Below are 22,311 nucleotides of genomic sequence, written 5' to 3'. Positions count from 1 at the left end.
ATAGATAGATAGATAGATAGATAGATAGATAGATAGATAGATTAGAGCAAATAGACATAATGGATAGGTAGCAGATAGATGGATGATAGATAATAGATGTAGATAGATAGATAATAGATTAGATAGATAGATAGATAGATAGATAGAGATAGATAGATAGATAGATAGATAGATAGATAGATAGATAGATAGATATTGGCTCCAGAGAACGAAGGAAGCAAAGCTTGGCTCCAGTTACCTGGCATCTGTTCCAAGTTGATGTCAAAGATTAATTGAACGATTTTGATTTGAACAGTTAGGTGGAGAAAATTAGGGAGTGGCAGCTCGCAATTGGGACAGAGGCAAAATCCACTGGATAGAAAAAGCTGCTCTTTTTTGGGAGGGGGGAGAGGAACTTGTGCAGATTGGCTTGGAAGAAACTCTGCATAGACTCGGGCATTTAATCCTATCTTGAAAGGCTGTAGTTGAGAATATAGTAAGTAAAAGACCAATCTAACCTCTCCATTTGAAGAGCTGGACTAGGAGAAGAGCTGGTGTAGAATTCCTATTTGTTTATGCTGTTTGGTCCCGTGACTGTGCTCAGTTTAACCTCTTTGAGAGGATAAAAGACAAAACACACAAACAAACAAAAACCCCATGTCTGATTAGCCAAGATCAGTGCAGTCATGAGATGTCTGAAATGGTATAGGCTTTCCTGTCTGAGCAGGAGGTTGGACTAGAAAACCTCCAAGGTCCCTTCCAACTATTCTATTCTATTCTTTCTAATTATTCTGTTCTGTTCTATTATTCTCTTCTCTTCTCTGTTCTGTTATTATTCTATTCTATTTTCTATTCTGTTCTCTATTCTATTCTATTCTTTATTTTCTATTCTCTTTTCTATTCTGTTTTTTATTCTATATTCTATCCTATCCTATCCCAGACTTAAGCCTTTCATCACTAGTTGCATCCTTGGTACATGCAAAAATTAAGTCCAAGTATTATCTGAAGGTCTTATTTCAGTATCAAACTTGTGTGAGATTGATCAGCAAAAGCACAGTCATGGAGCAAAATGGGGTGCTCGTCATTTCTTGACTTTGGAATGCTGAAAAGGAATGAACTGAAATGTATTACATCTCCAATGAGATCCTACCCCCGTGTGGATTGAAGTGGGTGCAGAAAACTTGGGGGAAAAAAATCTATTTTTCTGTTGGTTTCAGGAGGACTCGGCTTATATAGGTTCCCTCCCCCCAAAAAATCCCAAATTAATGCAAAATTCAATGCACCGTCCAAAGGTGGGATCTTTTAGACATGCTGTAGGACAGCACCCATCACTGTCAGGGCGGTAGACATCCGAATAGGCTAAAGTTTTTCTTCTTCTGGCTGAGCAACACAATAAATCGACGTGGATTTGTGGAAACAACCGCTTTGCACTCCGCATTAAGAACAAACATTTGCCCTTGAAGCTTTCGGCTCTTTCCGGCCCCGTTCGGGTGCCCTCGGCTGCTGGCATTCCTTTGGCTCGGGTTTTTCCGCCGCCCCAGCTCCGCCTCGGCGCGCTTCGGCTGCTGCGGCCGGCTCTGCGGCGATGACGTCATCTCGGGCCACCTTATAAATAGGGGCGTCGGCGCCGGCGGAGCCCAGTCGGTGTCTGAGGGGTCTGAGAGGAGGGGTACGTCCACGCGTGGCGGACTGAGGAGAGGCGCGGGGGGTCCCCCTTCGAACCGACCCGGTGAGGATGAGGAGGGAGCGAGGGGGGACGCGGAAGGGCGGCCGGGGGAACGGGCAGCCCCGTGAGGGGGTCCGCGGGGCGAAAAGATGGGCGAGGCCTCGGAGCGCCCTCTCTAGGCGCCCTGGCCGCGCGCGCGCGCTCCCTCTGCGCCTGCGCGGGTGGACAGGTAAGGTGCTTTAGGTGTGCAAAGCATCCGATATATTGCATTGCAGCCGTCTTGCAGCCTGGCTCCTCTCCAGGGGGCTCCAGGCCAGCTTCCCTTGGCAGGGGATGATGGGCTTTGGGATCTAGAGTATCCGAAGCCTGGGGAAGCTTGAATTTCACCCAGCCTTCTGCATTCAGAAATGGAAGGGGGAAAACGTCCTATCTTTGTATATTAAAGACTTCTTTCGTGGGTTGGGTGTGGGTGTGTTAGGTGTACGTGTTGCACACCCAGCTGGGTTTGCTTCAACCATGACTGACTAACCCACCGTTGTGGAAAAACCCAATGAAAAAGACAAGAGACAGCAACACAAAACGATTCATTAAGATTCAGAGGAATCTTAAAAGTAAGGATTTGCCATCTCTGGTCTTTTTCATTGGGTTTTTCCACGACACTACCATGCCTGGTATTAAAATCACGGCATACCATTTTATTCCTCTGATTTCATTCAGTTCAAATGTGCAGGGTTGATTTCACACGTCCAGTTAAACCCAAACTTTTGAGTACGTTCAAGTGCCCTCTGTAAGGCCTAGCTAGTAGACTATGCAAAGAAACAAGCATTTAGTAGTAAATATATATTTTTAAGCCAATATGCCTTCAGTGAGCGGCTTTGAATGCAGCGGGGGGGAGGGGCTTTCTGTACGTGAGAGGGTTGTGTAGCTGCAGCATCCTGAGAATTTTGGCTTTGGAGCAAGGCATAATTTGAATTTGTGGCGATCGGATTACAGGTCGATTGGAATGATGAGTACATACTTCAGCCTTGGGAGTAAGGTTTTCTAGACTTGCCTCTGAAGAGGTAGGAGGGGCACAGGATTCCTGATCTTGGCATATAATTCAGCGTAATCCTAATAAGTTTGTATTGATTGCATTGAAGCATTGTTGAGAGACGTCTTCCAAATGTGTGGAGGAAACAATCTTTCCATTTAAAAAAAAATATTTTATAGAAAGGAGCAGAGAGAAAAGTAGCTATTTAAATGTTTTTATTTCCATGTAACAATTCTTGAGAGGAAATTGACAAAAGGGGCCAAATTGCAGGTCTGGTTATTTCCTTGTATCCATCTCTTTCGTTTTTTCAATATGTTGCTATTTCCACAATTGTAGAGTTTTCTTGCATTGTTGTCTTCCAGAGAATTGTCTCCTTGTATGAATTCATTTAATTTGGCATAGTCTGCTTAAAAACATAAACCCTGTAGATCAGGGGTGTCAAACTGCCGGCTGAAGGGACCGATGCGTCATGGCAAAACTGTGCCCACCCCATTGCCGGCAATGGGGAAAAAGCCACGACACATCACGTGATGTTGCAAGTTTGACAGCCCTGCTATAGATTATTTGCTAAGGTAGGACAGGGAAAAAGTTGAAGCCCCAAATAAAATCCTAATTTGATTCCAGCCAGAGGATAACCCAGCACATTAAATTTACGTCTGCTACAAATGAAGAATCTTCAGATGATTTAGATGCAAGGCATTTTGGCTACCTAGTGGCCTGAAAGAAAATGCTGAGAAACTTGAAATATTTTTCCCAATCTTACTGGCCGATTGCTTAACCCTTCATTCCCTTATCAGTCATGCACACACCAAACTTGATCTTTACACTTCCTGCTAATCATCTGCCTCTGATCTGTTGGCCTTTTCCAGCACGTTGGCATGTATAAAGTAAAATTTATATTTTTATAAGCCCTCCAGCGGCATTATAGAGCAGGTAGCATATACATGTGTAAATATCTATGGGGATTCTCAATCATCCAGGCCCTGTTTGTCCCAAAAATGTGGTTTTTTTTTTTCCCAAAAGACAACTAGACTTTCTTGGTTTTTTTCCCCTTTGAAAATGTTTGGCTTCTCATCCAAGAACTGAAGAAATGAAATGTTTTCAAAGGAAAAAAAAAAGGTCCAGTTGTCTTTTGGAAAAAAGCACCTTTGGGATATACCTGTGTATTATTTCTACCAAAAAGTAGACTGAAAATGATAATCCTTTTGTTTGAATTTGGAAAAGTAATATATTTTAACACTAAATGACATAGTTACTCTAAATTCATCTGAGTTATGACATTCAATCTCTTGTCCTTTGTAAGAGATAGGTCTGTCCATAATTTATCAGTACAGTACTCGGACTGCATCATTGGTGCTTGCAAACCTCACGTGTGTATTGTCACCTTAGCTTGCCGTTAAAAAAAAAAAAAAAGACATCTTCAGCCCAGCAAATTTTGCTCAAATCCTGAAATTGCCTTGCTTTAAAAAAAGGATAAGGATGGAAGAGAGTTGGGTGTGGTAGCTGCATTGTTTTCTTGGCCTTGGTGAACTGGTTGTTCCTTCCGCCCTTGGAAAGGATAAGCACAAACGACCTTATGTTGCGTGTGTGTGGGGTGTGGGGGAGAGGCAGGATCCGCCTGTGCAACAGCAGGAATTTCATTATGCCTGGGAAATTAACCGTAGCCCTTTCAAGTTAATCTGCCTTTCCCCCCCCAAAGCAAAGCAGGTTCCACGTCCAGGCTTGAATGAGGCTAAACTTGCTATCCATCCATTTGTTTTTAAAGAAGCAGGAAAATATATAATAGATATATATAAATATATCTAACCTCTGTTTGCAGCAATGGTGTTTCCCAAAAGCATGATTTCCAGGAAAATGGGCACCATGGAAAATGAGCTGATTTTTTTTTTTAAAGTGCCAGCATAAGAGCACTAGCAATGCTTTAAAATGCCGCAATTTTTAAAATGATTATACAGTCTGTCATATTTCAAGATCTCTTACATACAGAAAGAAAGTACTTGGGCTAGCATAAATCCTTTGTCTGTTCTGCTTTATCAGAGTATATAATCCCTATACATTAAAAATATTCAGTCCCATTCTCTTAATTGCTTTTTTATGCAAAAATAAGAATAAACCGACAAGATTTGAGATCAGGTGTGTTCGTATATGTGTATTTGGATTGATGTTAATATTATACTGCTTGTTAACAGCCACACTATTTTCTTATTTGGTGAAATTAACCTGTAGAATTATTTTAAATCTTGCATTCTTTAAATTTTTCGCTTTGAAACATGGGTTCCAATTCAGCTGGTTTATTTTATTTAGACTTTAGGGAGCGCCATGAGGACTAGACAGCCAGAATTAATTTCAAGCACATCCAGTTAGGTAAGGTTCATTGTAGGTGGTGATTCAAACTGTAGTCTAGAATCTTCTGACACAGGAACTTAAAGGATGCTATTAAAAGGTTCTAGAAAACATTTATTTTGGAATTAAAAAGCTCGAGCAAAGTGATAAATCCAGATTAAGAAAAAAAACAATTTTGTTAAATTATGTTAAGATTTTTTTTTTAATTTTCTGTGTTGTAGTTAAACTTGAATTTATTTTGCATTTAGTTGTGTTGTGGAATAAAGTTCTGTCACATTGTTAAGAAACCCATAAATGAATTGACAGAAATAATAGAAGAATGTTGATCTAATAAAATTACAGTAGCAGAAAGTAGGGTGTTGTTTTTTTTTTTTATTTTTAATTTTAACCAGGTAAAGGAGAATGTGGGATGGGTTAATTTTCCTGCAATTAATGTTTGAAAATGGCTGGTATTATCTAGAATTAGTAAAAAAAGGTTATCTTGGTATACTCCTCCCTTTTAGACTCTGAGTTCCTTCATCATGTTGTCGTCCTTTCGCAAAGTCAGAGCGCAGGTATTTTGAAATATGCATGCGGGACTACACTTTATCTTGTTTGATGTTTCTGCTCTTTTCGCCCTCATGACAAAGAACATTTTGAATGCTCAGTTTTATTTTGTCTTTGATGCATGGAGTGGAACCAGAATGCTTTAATATGCTTTTGTTTTTCCAAGCAATTTTTCTACTTTTTTAATTAACATTTTACAATATATAAATTGTCATGTGGATCAGAAGAGGAAAGATGCAAAGTATTATGGGGTGGCCATCAATACCAATAAAGCCAGGGAAATGATGTTTATGTATTTGGAGCAAAAGAGCTGCAGAATTCTATGAATTCCAGATTCTGCATGTTTAGCATGTAATTTGCTCATGCCGTGAAAGATCCCTGATTTTTCCCGGTGTGCTTTAGCACAGAATGCAGTCTCTGCTAACCCCTGCATGACTATGACTAATTTAGAGGTGGGAGGTATTTAAAAAAAAAAAAAGCCAGTTAATCATTTTATAGATAAATCCAAACGTTCTTCATTCTTTCAACTCAAACCATAAATAATTTCAGAGTGGAGAGAGGTAAGATATACTTCTGCTTTATTTTAGCTGAAAGCCTTTGGAAGTCAGAAGGTATTAATTGAAGGTCATTAACCCTAAACTAATGATGGGATCCGGCATAAAATGAACAGCGTATTTAGTGATTCCTGTGCATAAAAAGGAATCATGTACTCCCCCAGGCATTACGCTGGATTTTTGGATATCATTTTCGCTTCTCTACAAAGTGCCTAGGTCATGTTTTAGACCAGGGGTTCTCAACCTTGGCAACTTTAAGACTTGTGGACTTCAACTCCCAGAATTCCTCAGCCAGCAAAGCTGGCTTCCACAAGTCTTAAAGTTGCCAAGGTTGAGAACCCCTGTGTCAGACCCTGCAATATTTTAGACAAAGTGATGAAATCTCAGACTTTTGTGGGTTTTATCATTTCCCTGTGCTTTGCTGCATGCTACTAAGGCTGAGATGGGCAGGACATTAAAATGTAAGATTGATGCTCTCCTGATTGATGCCCTTCAAGGACGATAGGAAGAACACTCACCTGAAATCACTATAAATGTAGAAGATGTAGAAGGCAACGGGGTGGTTAGGACAGCAATTTAGAGTCGGTTCGGGTCTGCCACATCACTCCTGCAGTAGCTCACCCGCTCACAAAGATGGACTTTGATACTTTGACAGCTCATTTTTGAATGCAGCTGAATCCAAGCACCAAGTTTACATTTGGCCCTTGGTGGAAGGTTATTTCAACTTTCCTGAAATAATGAGGAATGCACGCCCACGCAGAGAAATGCATGTCAGTTCCGGCTGTTTGGATGAGAAGATAATTACAAGGCATTTTAAGTGCCTGTCCTGGGGCTGGACAGGAGGCCTTCCAGTGGTCCCTGAGGCAAGGCAGATTAAAACTGGGGCCGCGCTGAGGAATTTGCTTATGCTAACCGGCGATAAATATTTCACTTTATTGAAGGCACAGCCAGCGTTGTACGCCATAATGCGTAATATGCATGAGCCGCAGCGTAGTAGCTTTTGTGCATTCTTGAGACAGGTGTTTCTCTCTTGCTGGGCTTTGAACTGGATGGGACAGGTGGCTCTTTCGGGTGGCGAGAAAAGGTTTGTACAGCGGCAGCAGCAAAAAAATAAATCCAGATTGGGGAATCGTTAGGAAAAATGACACAATTTAGAAAGAAACACACACACAGCTGGGGAAATGTCACGTTGAAAAAAAAGAAGAGACATGGTAGAGAGATGTGTATGAGAAAACACGGTAGCTTAAAAATGCTAAAATGAAAGTTTCTTCCCCTCTCTTAACAGTGCTTGGGGAAAAAAACAGGTGTGTGGCTGAAGCCTTCGGAGAGGTAGAATAAAGCAAAAATGGGAGGCTGCGCAAGATACAACAATGGGGAGGTCTTGCTAAGCCTATGTTGCTAAGACTTTCCTTGGCCAAAGAATGCAGTACTTTTGGTTAGGAAAAAAAATCCCATAAAGTGGCCTATGGCCTAAGCAGAGACCCCTTTAATCCACACACGTGCTTTTCTCTGTGAATGGAATTGCTAGCATTATGGCTGTTGCATTGCGGAGGCCAAAAAATACCCCTCGTTCAGCATTCTCTCCCTGAATTCTCCTATTTTAATTGCTTTTTGAGTTCAGAGAAATATTTCAGAGACCTTTGCCTTTGATGCCCTGGCAGCCTCAGATCTGCCCCGTTGTTGGGTAGAGGAGAGGAATGAACAATTTTATTTTATTTTATTTTTTTTAAAAGCAAAAAGCCTCTTAAAGACTTGACCAATTTCAAAGGGCTTCTCTGTCTTAAAATCTCCAAGCCGTAGCTATTTTCCTGGACTCTCCCGCCTGTCCTAACCTACCAGCCTGCAGGACTCCAACTCCCATTAGCCACTGCCAGCCTAGGGGTTACCGTGCTGCCCCAGGAGGACGAGAATAGGAAGTCCAGTGGGTTTCAAGTCCAGGGAGATGCAAAATAAGCTTTTGAATCCAGCTTGGACATGTTCTGCCTGTCTCTGACCTTATCGGCAGAATGCAGTTGCGTTGGGCAGGGCCGGGTCTATGTCCTGCACAACAGAAAATGTGTGGAATGCGGTGTGTGTGTGTGTGTGTCTGAGTCGGAGAGCAAAGTCTGTTCTTCCCTATCACGCCCAGAGAGTGTGGGGAGGAAAAAAAAAACACGGTCTCCATTTTGGGGTGGGGTAGAGGACAAAAGATGGATGCTTTCCAGTGGTGGGCTGGGCCGGACCACTGCAGCAGGCAACCGGCTGATAAACGGGGAAGGCAGAGGCTGCGTCTTCTGCCGTTGCGAAGGCCGATGTGAAATGCAGGCTGCATCGCTCTGCAGCATCGCCAACCGCCGTGGCTGGCTGCGCTGGTGATTCTCCAGCGTTGGCAGGACACAGCCCTGCTGATGTCAGCCAGTTGCCTGCGCAGAGTTGCTTTTTTTTTTTTTTTTCCTTTCCCCCTGTGTGTTTTGTTCCTGTGGAAAAAAACAGCACATTATTATTCCGACATTAAAGCACTTCACTTCCAATTGACTTAGTTTTCTTACTCGGCTGACAAAGAGAGCCTTTTTGTCATCCTCCCCCCTCCTCCACACAAGCACACACGCACACACACATGCACACTAGCTGAAGGGCAAGTAAAACTGTGTGACGTGAATAGCAAGAGGCATCTTTGTTGAGCTTTGCAGCTCCTGGTGTCAAGCCAAAAGCAGGCACAGGACACAGGAGCTTCTAGACCAGGGGTCCTCAACCTGCGGTCTGTGGACCGGTAGTGGGCCACGGCATGCCAGCAACAGGTCCACACAAACAAGCAAAGCCCCATCCGCGAGATGCAGGCAACACACGAAACCACGCACCCTCCGGTCCGCGGGAAAAACCTCTCTCCACGGAACCGGTCCCTGGTGCCCAAAAGGTTGGGGCCCTCTGTTCTAGACAACAGGTGGGGATCCCACATACAGGTGGTCCTCAACTTAAAACAGTTCGTTTAGTGACCGAAGTTATAACGGCACTAAAAAAAAAAAGGACTTATGACCATTTTTCACACTTCTGGCTGTTGCAGCATCTCCATGGTCAGGAGAGATCGAAATTCAGATGCTTGGCATCTGCTTCATATTTACGACGGTCGCAGCGTCTCGGGGAAGGTCATGCTATCCTCTTTTGCGACCTGACGAGCAATCCAAATGGGGAAGCCAGTTTTACTTCACAAGAACGTTACCAATTTAACAACCGAAGTGATTCACTTCACAATCGAGGGGCTGTGAAATGGGACAAAACTCACTTAGCAAACGTCTCATTTAGCCACAGATACTCGGGGTTCCTTTGTGGCCGTAAGCCGAGGACCGTCTGTATTATCCCCCCTCCTGTTCATCGATGCCTTTTGACTTTCAGAGAATGGATCCCACGGGGGTAAAAGTGCTGGAAACGGCGGAGGACATACAGGAGAGACGCCAGCAGGTTTTGGACCGGTATCACCGCTTTAAAGAATTGTCTACTTTGAGGCGCCAGAAGCTAGAAGATTCCTACCGGTTCCAGTTTTTCCAGCGGGACTCAGATGAGCTGGAGAAATGGATCCAGGAAAAGCTGCAGATTGCCTCGGATGAGAACTACAAAGATCCTTCCAACCTGCAGGTAAAAGGGACATTTTCAGGTGCCACCGGAGGGGTGGGGCGGACGAGGCGGACGAGAGTCGGGCGGGATGATCCCTGTGTTTTATTTCTCCAGGGGAAACTGCAAAAGCACCAAGCCTTTGAAGCTGAAGTGCAGGCTAACTCGGGCGCCATCGTCAAGCTGGACGAGACAGGGAACCAGATGATCAACGAGGGGCACTTTGCAGTGGAAGTCATCCGGGTGAGTGTCGGACGTCCTCCTCCGCGGAGCATCTTCTTTCGGATCTGAATGGCGGAGGCTGGATCTACCTGGCCGAGCCAGGCTGAAGTAGCGGGTGAATAATTGAAAACCCAACCGTCAGATGACCCTGCCTTCACCCGCTGCCTTTAGGGAAGATATTTTATGCCAAGACTCTCTCCTCTCTAAATGGAGTTATGGAGAAGTCCCTGGGCTTTCTTTAATGCAGGGGTGTCAAACTCAATTTCATTGAGGGCCGGATCAGCATTGCGGTTGTCCTCGGGGAGGGGGGGCGGGGGAGTGTGGCCAGGGTGGGTGCAGCCTACTGGGTGGGCGTGGATGGAGTGGGTATGGCCTACTGGGTGGGCGTGGATGGAGTGGGTATGGCCCACTGGGTGGGCGTGGATGGAGTGGGTATGGCCTACTGGGTGGGCATGGTCAGCTCTACATCGTTCACATCAAGGGGGCCTGTGGGGGCCTGGGCAGGAGTGGGACAGATCTGAGGGTCTCTGGTAGAAGGGGGTGGGACCGTGGCAGGTGCCAAGGCATGGTCCACTGGAGGATTTGTGCTGCCCAGCTGAGCCTCTTGGCGCTGTGAGGAGAGCGCCCCGCTGCCTGCCAAAATCCCTGCCCCAGAGCCCATCAAGCCGGATATGTGAAGTAGGTGAGGGCCATTTGCTGGCCACTTCCAGACGATGGTGCATGTCTTCATTCCTCACAAAGGGTGACACCTCCCCAGCATGCACCCAGGGGATGGGGCCGACGTGGCAGGGGCTGGTTCCTCGCTGTTTCTGGATGGCCTTGTGGAGCTAAGACTGAATACGTTTCAGCATAGATGGCCACCACAAAATTGTACACAGGCTCCCGGCCGGCCTGGGCCAGGGCCAAGGCAGTGGGGGCCGTTCCCTCACTGTTTCCAGGATGGCTTCACAGGCCACATGAAACCACGTCGTGGGCCACATTCGTCCCCCGGGTCTTGTGTCTGACATGTCTGCTTTAGTGGGAGGACAGCCTGGCTTCCAAAGAGGGGTCAGTCACCAGCTACATTTCCAGCAAAGTCCAGTTTCCCCCCCAAATTACGAATGGGAGGGTGGCTGTTGGGACATTTCTCATTCTGTTGTCAACGCTGCAAACATCTGGATGTTCTTGCTTTGACATCTGTCTGCCATGGTAATTTGTCTGTTCAGTCTTTCACCCCCTACAGGACTGCCCAGCGCCCCATAGTCACCACCACCCAGGTTGGGGCCCACATACGAGTAGGTGGCTATGTGGGTGGTGTGTTGTGGTTTGTTTTCTTCCTTCCTTCCTTCCTTCCTTCCTTCCTTCCTTCCTTCCTTCCTTCCTTCCTTCCTTCCTTCCTTTCTTTCTTTCTTTCTTTTTTGAAGCCCTGTTGTTTCTTTGAATGCCTCTGTGTTTTCTTTCCCTCTGAATTCAACCCTTCAGTTGGAGCAGGGGTTCCCAACCCGGGGGTGCGACACGATATTCCAGGGGGTGCGAAAACTTGGTTGTTTTTCCCCCCCCAAAAGTATAGTGTATATGATCATTCGTTGCCGTTATTTGTAAGGGGTGCGGGAATATATCAGAAGCGTCCTAGAAAAGGTTGGGAGCCGCTGAGTTGGAGAATGGTACTGCATGGCAGAAAAAAAGACATTTTCACTTTTCATATGAACAACAGCCCCGACTGCATCCTGACACTTATTTCTTAACATCATTTCTACCCTGTCTCAGGTCCCCTTCCCCCCCCCCCAAAATGAGACCCTCTACGATTTAAAAACCCAGAGATAAGAGGGGTGGGGAAGGAAATGTAAATTTTAGGTACAGCGAAATCTCACTTGTTCTGAAACAAAGGTCTGCCTTAATTTCTGCTTTTTGCCTCACGATGTCATCAGGCCAGCAGCATCTTTTGGGTTGTGCCCCATTTACACCTGGCCTACCTGTGCAATTGATGTAAATCAAGGCCAGCAGTTGTCACAAGGGCTTTATTATGCAAATCGGCACAAGGACGGACTCTTTGATTTAAATGACCCTTTGTTCATAAAGGAAATTCTCCCAGCCAGTTGGTCTGTTCAAATGAGGCTTCGCTGAATCTCCAAATCATAAAAGGCAATGCTACATATCTGGATTTTCCAAAACGGCTTAAAAACCATTGCAGATCACAAAAATTGGGTGTGCCCTTTACTTGAATATTAGTCAGAATAGGAGGGATAACACACACACACACACACACACACACACACACACACACACACACACACGAGTCAAGTAAGAGCCATGTCCTCAGAAGTTCCTCCTCATTTTTTGGACCCGATTCTGAGCTATTTGCATTGTGTAATTATTTCCCCCCACCACCACCCTGAAATACGATGTCAGAATGCAGGGAACGTTCCCAACATGTTCTGGTGGCTGATTTGTTTCCAGCAAGAAACTTTTAATTCTTGCACTGTGTGGATTGTTCAAAAGGATATTTAGATACCCCACCCCCCCACCCCCAAGCTCAAGCATCGGCTCGCTTGGACGTTTGTCAAGAAGAGATTGGACAGTCATTTGTCTGAAACAGTATAAGGTCCTGCCTGAGCTGGGGGTTGGACTAGAAGACCTCTTAAGGTCCCTTCCAGCTCTGTTACATTCTACTTTGTGTTTCCCCTTGGAGCAACTTATTGTGACAGCTCACAAAAGTATACAACTATACTTTCAGCAGGCCTGCCCGTGTCCTAGAGAAACCTCTGTAATCTGGCTTTTATTTGATGTTTCCAGAACAAGGATGGCTGCCAAATACAGGGGGCGATGCCTTGTTTTTGCAAGTGTTTGCTTGATGGATAGTGTTTTCCCTGTCCCCCCCCTCTCTCTTTTCACCTTCCATTGGAGCCTGCTGACTTTTCCAATATTCTGGTTCCCTCGTTAAAATGCTGAATTCAGGCCGCAGAGCCAGTCTCGTGGCCTTTGGTGGCGCAGTGGATAGAATGCAGCATTGCAGGCTAACTCTGCCGACTGCCAGCAGTTCGATCCCGACTGGCTCAAGGTTGACTCGGCCTCCCGTCCTTCCGAGCTCGGCCAAATGAGGACCCAGATTGTTGGGGGCCAATAGGCTGGCTCTGTAAACCGCTCAGAGCGTGAAGCGGTACATAAATCTTAAGTGCTGTCGCTAGTGTTATCTTGCTTCTGGGGAACCCGTACAGCTCAGCCGGAAGTAAAAAAACATATATATATTCGTGTTAAATCAATTCATATCAGGGCTCACCTTTCCACCCCCCCCCCCTTTTTTTTTTTTGGTCTAAGTTGAGTAATCATCCCCGTGGTTATTCTTATTTCCCAGAGTCGGCTGCAGGAGCTTCACCGGCTGTGGGAACTGCTTCTGGAGAAGATGCGAGAGAAAGGGGTCAGGCTGCTCCACGCCCAGAAGCTGGTGCAATTTCTGCGAGAGATCGGAGATGTGCTGGATTGGATCAATGACAAGGTCTCTGCGTCGGCAGCCCTTCCCACTAGGGGGGGGTGGGAGACTGGGGAGACCGAGTTTTAGCCATCATAGGTTGTTTGCAGGGGCCACCCCACCACAGCCCCATACAGACAGCCCTTGACTCACCGCAAATTCATTTATTTAGTGACCGTTCGAAGTTACAACGGCACGGGGAAAAAAGGGACCGTTTTTCACACTTGATTCCCATTGCATCATCCCCACGTTCAAAATTCAGACGTATGGCAACTGATTTATGATGATATGATCACTTTTTGCAACCTCCTGACAAGGGAAGTCAACAGGGAATCCAGATTGATTTAACAACCCTATTGCTGACTTAACGTTGGCAGGGGTTCACTTAGGAACTGTGGCAATAAAATGAGGCAAAACTCACTGAACAAATACCTCTCTTAACAACACAGATTTTGGGGTGGCCATACGCCAAGGACGGCCTGTATTTCATTGTGGAAGCAGAATTGTGCTTTTAAATATAATTCTTGCCGCCGTTATCACGTGTAAAATCAAGTATGCACTTTGCTTATCAGGTTTTTCTGGCATCATAGCTCAGGTTTATAGTCTGTGTGCTTATCTGACAGTGCACAGTACTGATAGTGGAATACTGGAAGAACGAAGAAACACCAGAAGAAGAAATAATTTAAAAAAAAATACTAGACTGTGCAGAAATGGACAGACGTACTTTAAGGTTGAAAGAAAAAGAAGAAACAACATTTTCAAACTTGGGACCCCTTTTATCAATGGTTAGGGAAAAGGTGTAGGGATTAGGAATTTAATTTGTATTGGTGAATAAGATAGACAACACGTTGAATGATTACTGTTGAATTCTATTTTAAAAAATTAATTAATAAAACTTTATTAAAAAGAAAGAATTGTGTTTTTAAAGAAGCAAAGGAGAACAGCATTTGGAAAGAGGCTAGCCTTCGTTTAAAATTGGGATTGGGAAGGAACCAGGAAACTGAGTAACGAAGGTGGAACATTTCCTTGATGTTCTGGCTGCACATGTGGCTAGCTTACTATCTAGAACAGGGGTCTTCAAACTTGGCCCTTTGATGACTTGTGGACTTCAACTCCCAGAATTCCTCAGCCAGGAGGATTCCTTACTCCAAATACATCTCCCTTTAAAAGCTCACCCAGCTTCAGAACAGGGCTGCCGTCACGCACCAGCTCTCCTGGCTTCTAATCCTCTCCTAGCCCGTTGACCCAGCTTTTGTTGTCGTCCTTTCTAGGAGGCCATTGTAACCTCGGAGGAGTTGGGCCAGGACCTTGAGCACGTGGAAGTGCTGCAGAAGAAATTTGAAGAGTTCCAGACGGATCTGGCAGCCCACGAGGAGAGGGTGAACGAAGTGAACCAGTTTGCCAGCAAGTTGATCCAGGTCAGAACCTCGTAACAACAACAACAACAACAAGCAAGGGTAGTACCAATAGTCATAGGCGCCTTGGGTGCAATCCCAAAACAACTGGAGCACCACTTGAAGACCATTGGCATTGACAAATTCGCCATTAGTCAATTGCAAAAGGCGGCCTGACTAGGAACCGCTTCCATCCTGCGACGATATCTGTAATGCCATCAAACGTCCACATCTGCCTATCCCAGGTCCTGGGTAAGGAGTCGATAGGTAGACAAAATGCCAAATCCAGTCTGAACGTCTGCCTGACTGTGCGATGATCAATAATAATAATAAATGATGATGATAGTAAAATTGGAAGGGACCTTGGAGGTCACTGAGTCCAACCCCCTACTCAGGCAGGGAACCCTACACCATTTCGGACAAATGGCTGTCCAGTCTCTTCTTAAAAACTTCCAGTGTTGGAGCATTCACCACTTCTGGAGGCAGGATGTTCCACTGGTTAATTGTTCTCACGATCAGGAAGTTTCTCCTTAGTTCTAGGTTGCTTCTCTCCTTGATTAGTTTCCACCCGTTGCTTCTTGTCCTGCCTTCAGGTGCTTTGGAGAACAGCTTGATTCCCTCTTCTTTATGGCAGCCCCTGAGATATTGGAATACTGCTATCATGTCCCCCCTTGTCCTTCTCGTCGTTAAACTAGACATACCCAATTCCAGCTACCGTTCCTTATATGTTTTAGCCTCCTGTCCCATAATCATCTTTGTTGCTTTTCTCTGCACTCTTTCTAGAGTCTCAACATTTTTTTTGGATCATTGGATCATGACCATTTTTCTGTGTCCTTTAGGACTGTCCTTCTTAAAAAAAAAAAAGTCAGTGTTTCCTGACCTCTGAAAGGGATTTAAGACACCCTCCTCCAACTTGGGACGGACTAAGCTACTATTCTCCCGCAAGTTAAGGATTTAAGGGATCTGAATCCAGGCAGGCGGAGAACACAAACTCTCGAAAAATGTTTCCAGGGCTAACAACTCTGACCAAGTCCAAAACATTTCCAGGACGTGGGAGATGCAAGAAATTCTGGGAACAATTCCATAAAAAGAAAAACACCCCTTTGTAGAACGATTGAGGTTGGGTGCAAAACGGTAGCGTAGCTTTGAAATCATCAAAGCATCAGCCAAAGAATCTCCATTTTTTCCCCCCTGTAGGAACAGCACCCAGAAGAGGAGCTGATTAAATCTAAACAGGATGAAGTCAACACAAGCTGGCAGCGGCTGAAAGGACTGGCTCTCCAGAGGCAGGGCAAGCTCTTTGGAGCTGCTGAGGTGCAGCGTTTCAACAGGTGATCAGCTTGACCAGTTGGGTCAACATGCTTAAGAATGACCATCTGCCTGAGTGTTTACAGGACAGTAGTAGCCCAACATCCGTTTGTCTTCTCCTGCCTCCCTCATAAAGTCCTTTCTTGGGATATAAATAAAGCCACAGAGGGACTATAACTTTTGTTGCTTGCAACCTTCCCTGTCTGCATAGTCAATCCAGGTACGGTTGTCCCAAAAGTCCTTTATTGATGCCTGTCTGTATTGACAGGGATGTGGACGAAACGATAAGCTGGATTAAGGAGAAAGAGCAGCTGATGGCTTCGGACGACTTCGGAAGAGACCTTGCAAGCGTGCAGGCTTTGCTACGCAAACACGAGGGCTTGGAGAGGGATCTGGCTGCTTTGGAAGACAAGGTGGGTGCCGCTGGCTTGAGCAGATCCTTTTTTAAAAACCTTGTGGGTTTGTTTGTTTTTGTTCAATCACCTGAAAGAATCCCGCAGAAGAATTGCAAGGGTTTGCGTCCATATTGAACAAAGAGCTCTTTGAATCGGTTAAATCAGTTCTTGCCAATTCCCTTTTTGCCGTGGTCAAAATATCCAGTTTAGTTTGATTGTTTCGGCGACAAAAGTTTTTTTTTTTCTTTTTGAGCAAAATCTCCCAACATCTGCCCCTACTTCTAATCATATTTGCTCGCTTAGAGCTTAATTTATTTCCAGCATGTCCGTAAAGAATAGGCATGCGTTTTTAAGAGTTTGACACAATGTGCTTATTAGGCATTTCTTGTGGCTTCCCTTTTTCCCCAGCTTCTATTGCTCTGGTGTTAATCTACGTTTCTCCGCTGTGTTTAGGTGAAGGCTCTGTGTGCAGAGACTGACCGGCTGCAGGAGTCCCATCCTCCCAACGCCTCTCAGATCCACGTGAAGCGAGAGGAACTAGTTGCAAACTGGGAGCAGATCCGCACGCGGGCAGCTGAGAGACACGCACGTCTGAACGACTCCTACAGGTACTGTAAGATGCTGCGATGCTCATCAAAAGAGATTCACTTCTTCTCCTACCCCAAGCAAGGAAACACGACAAGGAATGAAGCTTGCCGTGGAACAGGAGACGAGAGACAGGGAGAAAGTTTTCAGCTGTGGCAGAGTTCAACAGGGAGGCAACCCAGAAACATGAACATGTAGAGTGTCAGATGAAGCCTGGATTAACGTTGTTTCTTTTACTCTTCTGCCTTCTCTCTTTACCCCAAGACTGCAGCGATTCCTGGCTGATTTCCGGGATTTGACCAGCTGGGTGACTGAAATGAAAGCTCTGATTAATGCCGATGAGCTTGCCAACGATGTAGCCGGAGCAGAGGCCCTGCTGGATAGACACCAGGAGCATAAGGTAAGATGCCACCATGGAATCTGGCCTCTGTGACATCAATAGCAAGAGCACTTAGACTTCACAGCCCTCTCTAAGCGGTTTACAGAGTCAGCCTGTGGCCCCCCCAACAATCCGGGTCCTCATTTTACCCACCTCGGAAGGATGGAAAGCCGAGTCAACTTTGAGCCGGTCTGGATTGAACTGCTGGCAATAGGCAGAATTAACCTGCAGTACTTCATTCTGACCACTGCGCCACATGGCTCCTGGTTGAGGCCTCCCTCGGCCAGCCTCATCGGGAGCAACTGCCAGTGGGTTCCCAGGAATCCTTTGCCACACAGTTGGCTCCTTGGCCCTTAAAACCAGACCCTTGAGTAGGTACAAACCGGATACCTAGAGTCCAGTTACTGCATTTTGCCTTGAACAGAGTTTACGGATGGCCACCGAAGACCCCCTTTGGTCCTTTCAGATACATTTTGGCCCCCAGAACTGATTATTACTGGGTGCCTCATCCACTGTGCTGAAAGCTGCTCCACCCGTGCGTCTGTGGGTGTGTTTTTGTTTCTGACTGTGGCTTGATTGATTTGGGATGTGACCACGTTCTGACCATGTTTGCCTGCAGGGAGAAATCGATGCTCACGAAGACAGCTTTAAATCTGCGGATGACTCCGGCCAGGCCTTGCTTGCTGCTGGACATTATGCCTCTGATGAAGTTAAGGAGAAGGTAACCGACTTTACTGCCAGCAAGAAAGCAAAGGGGAGGAGAGGGGTTGTTTAGAACCTGGGAGGGGGGGGTTTCCACATTATTTCTGCCTCTCCTCCCAGGAAGATGATGATGATGGTAGTAGTAGTAGTAGTAGTAGTAGTAGTAGTAGTAGTAGTAATAGTTGGAAGGGACCTTGGAGGTCATCTAGTCCAACCCCCTACTCAGGAAGGAAACCCTATATACCATTTCAGGACAAATGGCTGTCCAGTCTCTTCTTAAAAACTTCCAGTGTTGGAGCCTTCACCGCTTCTGGAAGCAGGTTGTTCCACTGGTTAATTGTTCTCACTGTCAGGAAATTCCTCCTTAGTTCTAGGTTGCTTCTCTCCTTGATTATTTTCCACCCGTTGCTTCTTGTCCTGCCTTCTTCAGGCACTTTGGAGAATAGCTTGACTCCCTCTTTGGGGCAGCCCCTGAGATCCTGGAAGGCTGCTATCCTGTCCCCCCCTCGTCCTTCTCTTCGTTAAACTAGACAGACCCAATTCCAGCAGCCATTTTGACCGGCTTGCCCCCCTCCCCATAAATTGCAAATGGGCTTTATTACAATCCCATTGCTGCTTTGCCAAGGAAACCAGCAGTAGGCCAAGGGGGTCTTCCCAGTCGACCCCCTTCTCAAGGACGTGGACTCCTGCTCCTGACGCCAAGACGGTGTCTCCTTTTTCTCTCAGCTGACCGTCCTCTCCGAGGAAAGAACAGCTCTGCTGGAACTCTGGGAACTTCGTCGGCAGCAGTATGAGCAGTGCATGGACCTGCAGCTTTTCTACCGGGACACCGAGCAGGTGGACAATTGGATGAGCAAACAAGAGGTGAGCGCTGTTTTTTTTTTTTCCCTGAACATCGCTTGGTCGGTCTGCTGGCTTTTGCAGGAAGTCCTTGATACGACCCAGGTGGTCAAGGCAAAGCAGGCCTCTAGAGCAGGGGGGGGGGGGAATCAAACCAGCAAAAGTTTGGTGGCTCCGACGACCATCTCCAGATCTTCTGGCCCTGTTCCACCAGGATATTCTGCCTTCTGCGCAGACGGCCTTTCTTTTCTTTTCTTGTCTTGTCTTCCACCATGGCCTGTCTGGGGTTGGCCAAATCTGGCCCTTTCTGATGTCCTTTTGTCTTCCTGTCTTTCTTTCCAAGGCCTTTTTGCTGAATGAGGATCTGGGGGACTCTCTGGACACCGTGGAGGCGCTGCTGAAGAAGCACGAGGATTTTGAGAAGTCGCTTAGCGCCCAAGAAGAGAAAATCACTGTAAGCAACAACTGGTTCTCACGCCACTTGATTTGGAAAAAAAAACATACTTAAAAGAAAAGAAAACACTTAGCAATAGAGTCTCTTCTCCCCCCCGTTTGCTGGGGTTACAGCCACATATTTGAGAACTTATCCAATTTAAATTCTCTAGAGTGGAAGATTATTCCATCAGAGTTACTGTTTTAAGCTTTCGCTAATTGAACTAAGCTATCCCTGGTTACCTGGCCCAGTTTTTCATGAGTTACCCCCCCATTAGAAGATAGCTTCTATAACTGAATTCGAGGTCATTAAACCAATTAAATTATCACAAGCTCCTGCTTGACAAGTCTGAAAGATAATCTCGGCTGTTTTTTCAAACGGGACACGCTTGACTAGGTATTTAAAGCGGGGACTTGTAACCCACTTTGGTTTTGTACCCCTCAAGGTAGCTTAGATAAGGCTCCCTCTTTTATTTTCCCACCACAACGACCCTTTGAGGTGGGCTGGGCTGAAAAAAAATGCCTTTGGCTGGGTCTGAGGAAGAGAGATGCGTACCTGTTGAGATTTAAAAATTGGGGAAAGGTTATTCGAAAAGCTGCGCGTTGCACTTTCCTTCAGTCTGAAGGATAAATTTGGCAGTTTTGTTTTAATTGGTTGGGGTCCACGATTTGGGGTACGGATTCTGATCCTTCTTCATAGCGTTCCTTTGGCGGTAAATCAGAATTTCTACCTGTCTCCACCCACTCAAGACAGGATACCTACCTAAGCCTAATTTTTGAACTGTGTCCGTCCTGGGAGTTATATCTCACAACCTCTTAATGCTGGTGTGAGGCTTATTTATTTCTGCAGAGTTTCAAATAAGTGAAGTCTTTTGAAAGGCTTAACAGTCAATATCCTGTTTTCCTGAGTCAGTAAATACCATTTTGTTTCTAGGCTCTGGATGAGTTTGCCACAAAACTGATTCAGAACAACCATTATGCCAAGGAAGACGTGGCCACCCGCAGAGACGCCGTAAGTTTCAAATGCAACCTCGTATCTTGCGTATTTCCTCGTTGGGCTTCTTTGTTTGGTATATTTGGGGGGGGGGAGAGCAGGCTGCACTTGAAAGAAAAACAGAGGGAATCGAAGACTGTTGCTGTGGATTCAGGCTTGTTGTGTTCTTGCCTTCCGCCAGCTGCTGAGCCGTCGCAACACATTGCACGAACGGGCCCTGCTGCGTCGAACGCAGCTGGCCGACTCCTTCCACCTGCAGCAGTTCTTCAGAGACTCGGATGAGCTGAAAAGCTGGGTCAATGAAAAGATGAAAACCGCAACGGACGAGGCTTACAAGGTGTGGCTGCAATGCAGTATATATTGTTGGATGTATGTATGTGTGTGTGTGTGTGTGTGTGAGAGAGAGAGAGAGAGAGAGAGAAAGGAAAGAAAGAAAGAAAAAGAAAGAAAGGAAAGAGAAAAAGAAAAAGAAAGAAAGAAAGAAAGAAAGAAAGAAAGAAAGAAAGAAAGCAGGCTTACAAGGTGTGGCTACAATGTAGTATATATTGTTGGGTGTATGTATGTGTGTGAGAGAGAGAGAGAGAGAAAGGAAAGAAGAAAGAGAGAAAGAAAGAAAAGAAAGAAAGAAAGAAAAAGAAAGAAAGGCTTATAAGGTGTGGCTGCAATGCAGTATATATTGTTGGATGTATGTATATGAGAAAGAAAAGAAAAAGGAAGGAAGGAAGAAAAGAAGGAAAGAAAGCAGGCTTATAAGGTGTGCTGCAATGCAGTATATATTGTTGGATGTATGTATATGAGAAAAAAAAGAAAGGAAGGAAGAAAGAAAAAGAAAGAAAGAAAGCAGGCTTATAAGGTATGGCTGCAATGCAGTAGATATTGTTGGATGTATGTATATGAGAAAGAAAAGAAAAAAGAAAGGAAGGAAGAAAGGAAAGAAGGAAAGGCTTACAGGGTGTGGCTGTAGTGCGATATATATTGTTGGATGTACATATATAAAAGAGAGAGAAAGAAAGAAAAAAAAAGAAGGAAGGAAGGGCTGAGGAATTCTGGGAGTTGAAGTCCACAAGTTTTAAAGTTGCCAAGACTTTAGACCTGACCCCTGACCTCACTCAACTACCATTGATCTGGTTTCCTCCGTTTCATAGGACCCATCCAACCTACAAGGGAAGGTCCAGAAGCACCAGGCGTTTGAAGCCGAGCTGTCGGCCAATCAGAGTCGCATCGATGCCCTTGAGAAAGCCGGGCAAAACCTGATTGACGTCAAACACTACGCCTCGGACGAAGTGGCTATTCGCATGAACGAAGTCATCAGCTTGTGGGAGAAGCTGTTGGAAGCTACCAAGCTGAAAGGTACAAGGTGGAAAGAGAGACAGAGAGAGAGGGATGGGTGGGAGGGTGGGTGGGTGGGGAAGAACGATGGGGTCCCGAAGGCCTTTCGTAAGTGCACAAGACCTTCAGAGTCTCCCCTTCTCCCTTCCAGGGACCAAACTGTGTGAAGCCAACCAGCAGCAGCAATTCAACCGCAACGTGGAAGACATTGAACTGTGGCTGTACGAAGTGGAAGGTCACCTGGCTTCTGATGATTACGGCAAAGACCTAACCAACGTTCAGAATCTGCAGAAGAAACACGCCCTGCTGGAGGCAGATGTAGCTGCCCACCAGGTACATCCCCTTCTCCTTCCCCACCTGCCCTGCCCTGCAGATTAGAATAGAATGGAATGGAAGGGTATGGAATAGAATAGAATATGAAATAGAATAGAATAGAATATGAAATAGAATAGAATAGAAAATAGAATAGAATAGAATAGAATATGGAATCGAATAGGATAGAGAATGAAATAATTTGAATAGAATAGAATATGGAATCGAATAGGATAGAGAATGAAATAATTTGAATAGAATAGAATAGAAT

General features: G+C 45.5%; 1 protein-coding gene across 8 annotated transcripts in view; it reads left to right on the top strand.

Moving 5' to 3' along the window:
• Positions 1 to 1,551: 1,551 nt before the first annotated feature.
• Positions 1,552 to 22,311, top strand: part of SPTAN1 (spectrin alpha, non-erythrocytic 1) — a 61,655-nt gene continuing 40,895 nt past the window's right edge. For 6 of the 8 annotated variants that reach the window (XM_039321578.1, XM_039321577.1, XM_039321574.1 and 3 more), the window contains exons 1-16: positions 5,525 to 5,572; positions 9,488 to 9,727; positions 9,821 to 9,946; positions 13,257 to 13,397; positions 14,642 to 14,788; positions 15,962 to 16,095; positions 16,341 to 16,485; positions 16,921 to 17,075; positions 17,317 to 17,452; positions 18,051 to 18,152; positions 18,860 to 18,997; positions 19,317 to 19,427; positions 20,340 to 20,417; positions 20,581 to 20,736; positions 21,545 to 21,749; positions 21,880 to 22,061. In XM_039321578.1, the coding sequence (XP_039177512.1) occupies positions 5,540 to 5,572; positions 9,488 to 9,727; positions 9,821 to 9,946; positions 13,257 to 13,397; positions 14,642 to 14,788; positions 15,962 to 16,095; positions 16,341 to 16,485; positions 16,921 to 17,075; positions 17,317 to 17,452; positions 18,051 to 18,152; positions 18,860 to 18,997; positions 19,317 to 19,427; positions 20,340 to 20,417; positions 20,581 to 20,736; positions 21,545 to 21,749; positions 21,880 to 22,061 (2,229 nt within the window). In that variant the 5' untranslated portion in view covers positions 5,525 to 5,539. Of the gene's footprint in view, positions 1,709 to 5,524; positions 5,573 to 9,487; positions 9,728 to 9,820; positions 9,947 to 13,256; positions 13,398 to 14,641; positions 14,789 to 15,961; positions 16,096 to 16,340; positions 16,486 to 16,920; positions 17,076 to 17,316; positions 17,453 to 18,050; positions 18,153 to 18,859; positions 18,998 to 19,316; positions 19,428 to 20,339; positions 20,418 to 20,580; positions 20,737 to 21,544; positions 21,750 to 21,879; positions 22,062 to 22,311 lie in introns of those variants that run through there. The other 2 variants (XM_039321573.1, XM_039321575.1) reach the window with 2 other exon arrangements.

Source organism: Crotalus tigris, unplaced genomic scaffold (genome assembly GCF_016545835.1).
Source record: "Crotalus tigris isolate CLP2741 ecotype Arizona unplaced genomic scaffold, ASM1654583v1 scf7180000023746.1698619, whole genome shotgun sequence".
Taxonomy (NCBI): domain Eukaryota; kingdom Metazoa; phylum Chordata; class Lepidosauria; order Squamata; family Viperidae; genus Crotalus; species Crotalus tigris.
The sequence above is the reverse complement of the archived record's forward strand: the minus strand, read 5'-3'. Positions and strand labels throughout refer to the sequence as shown.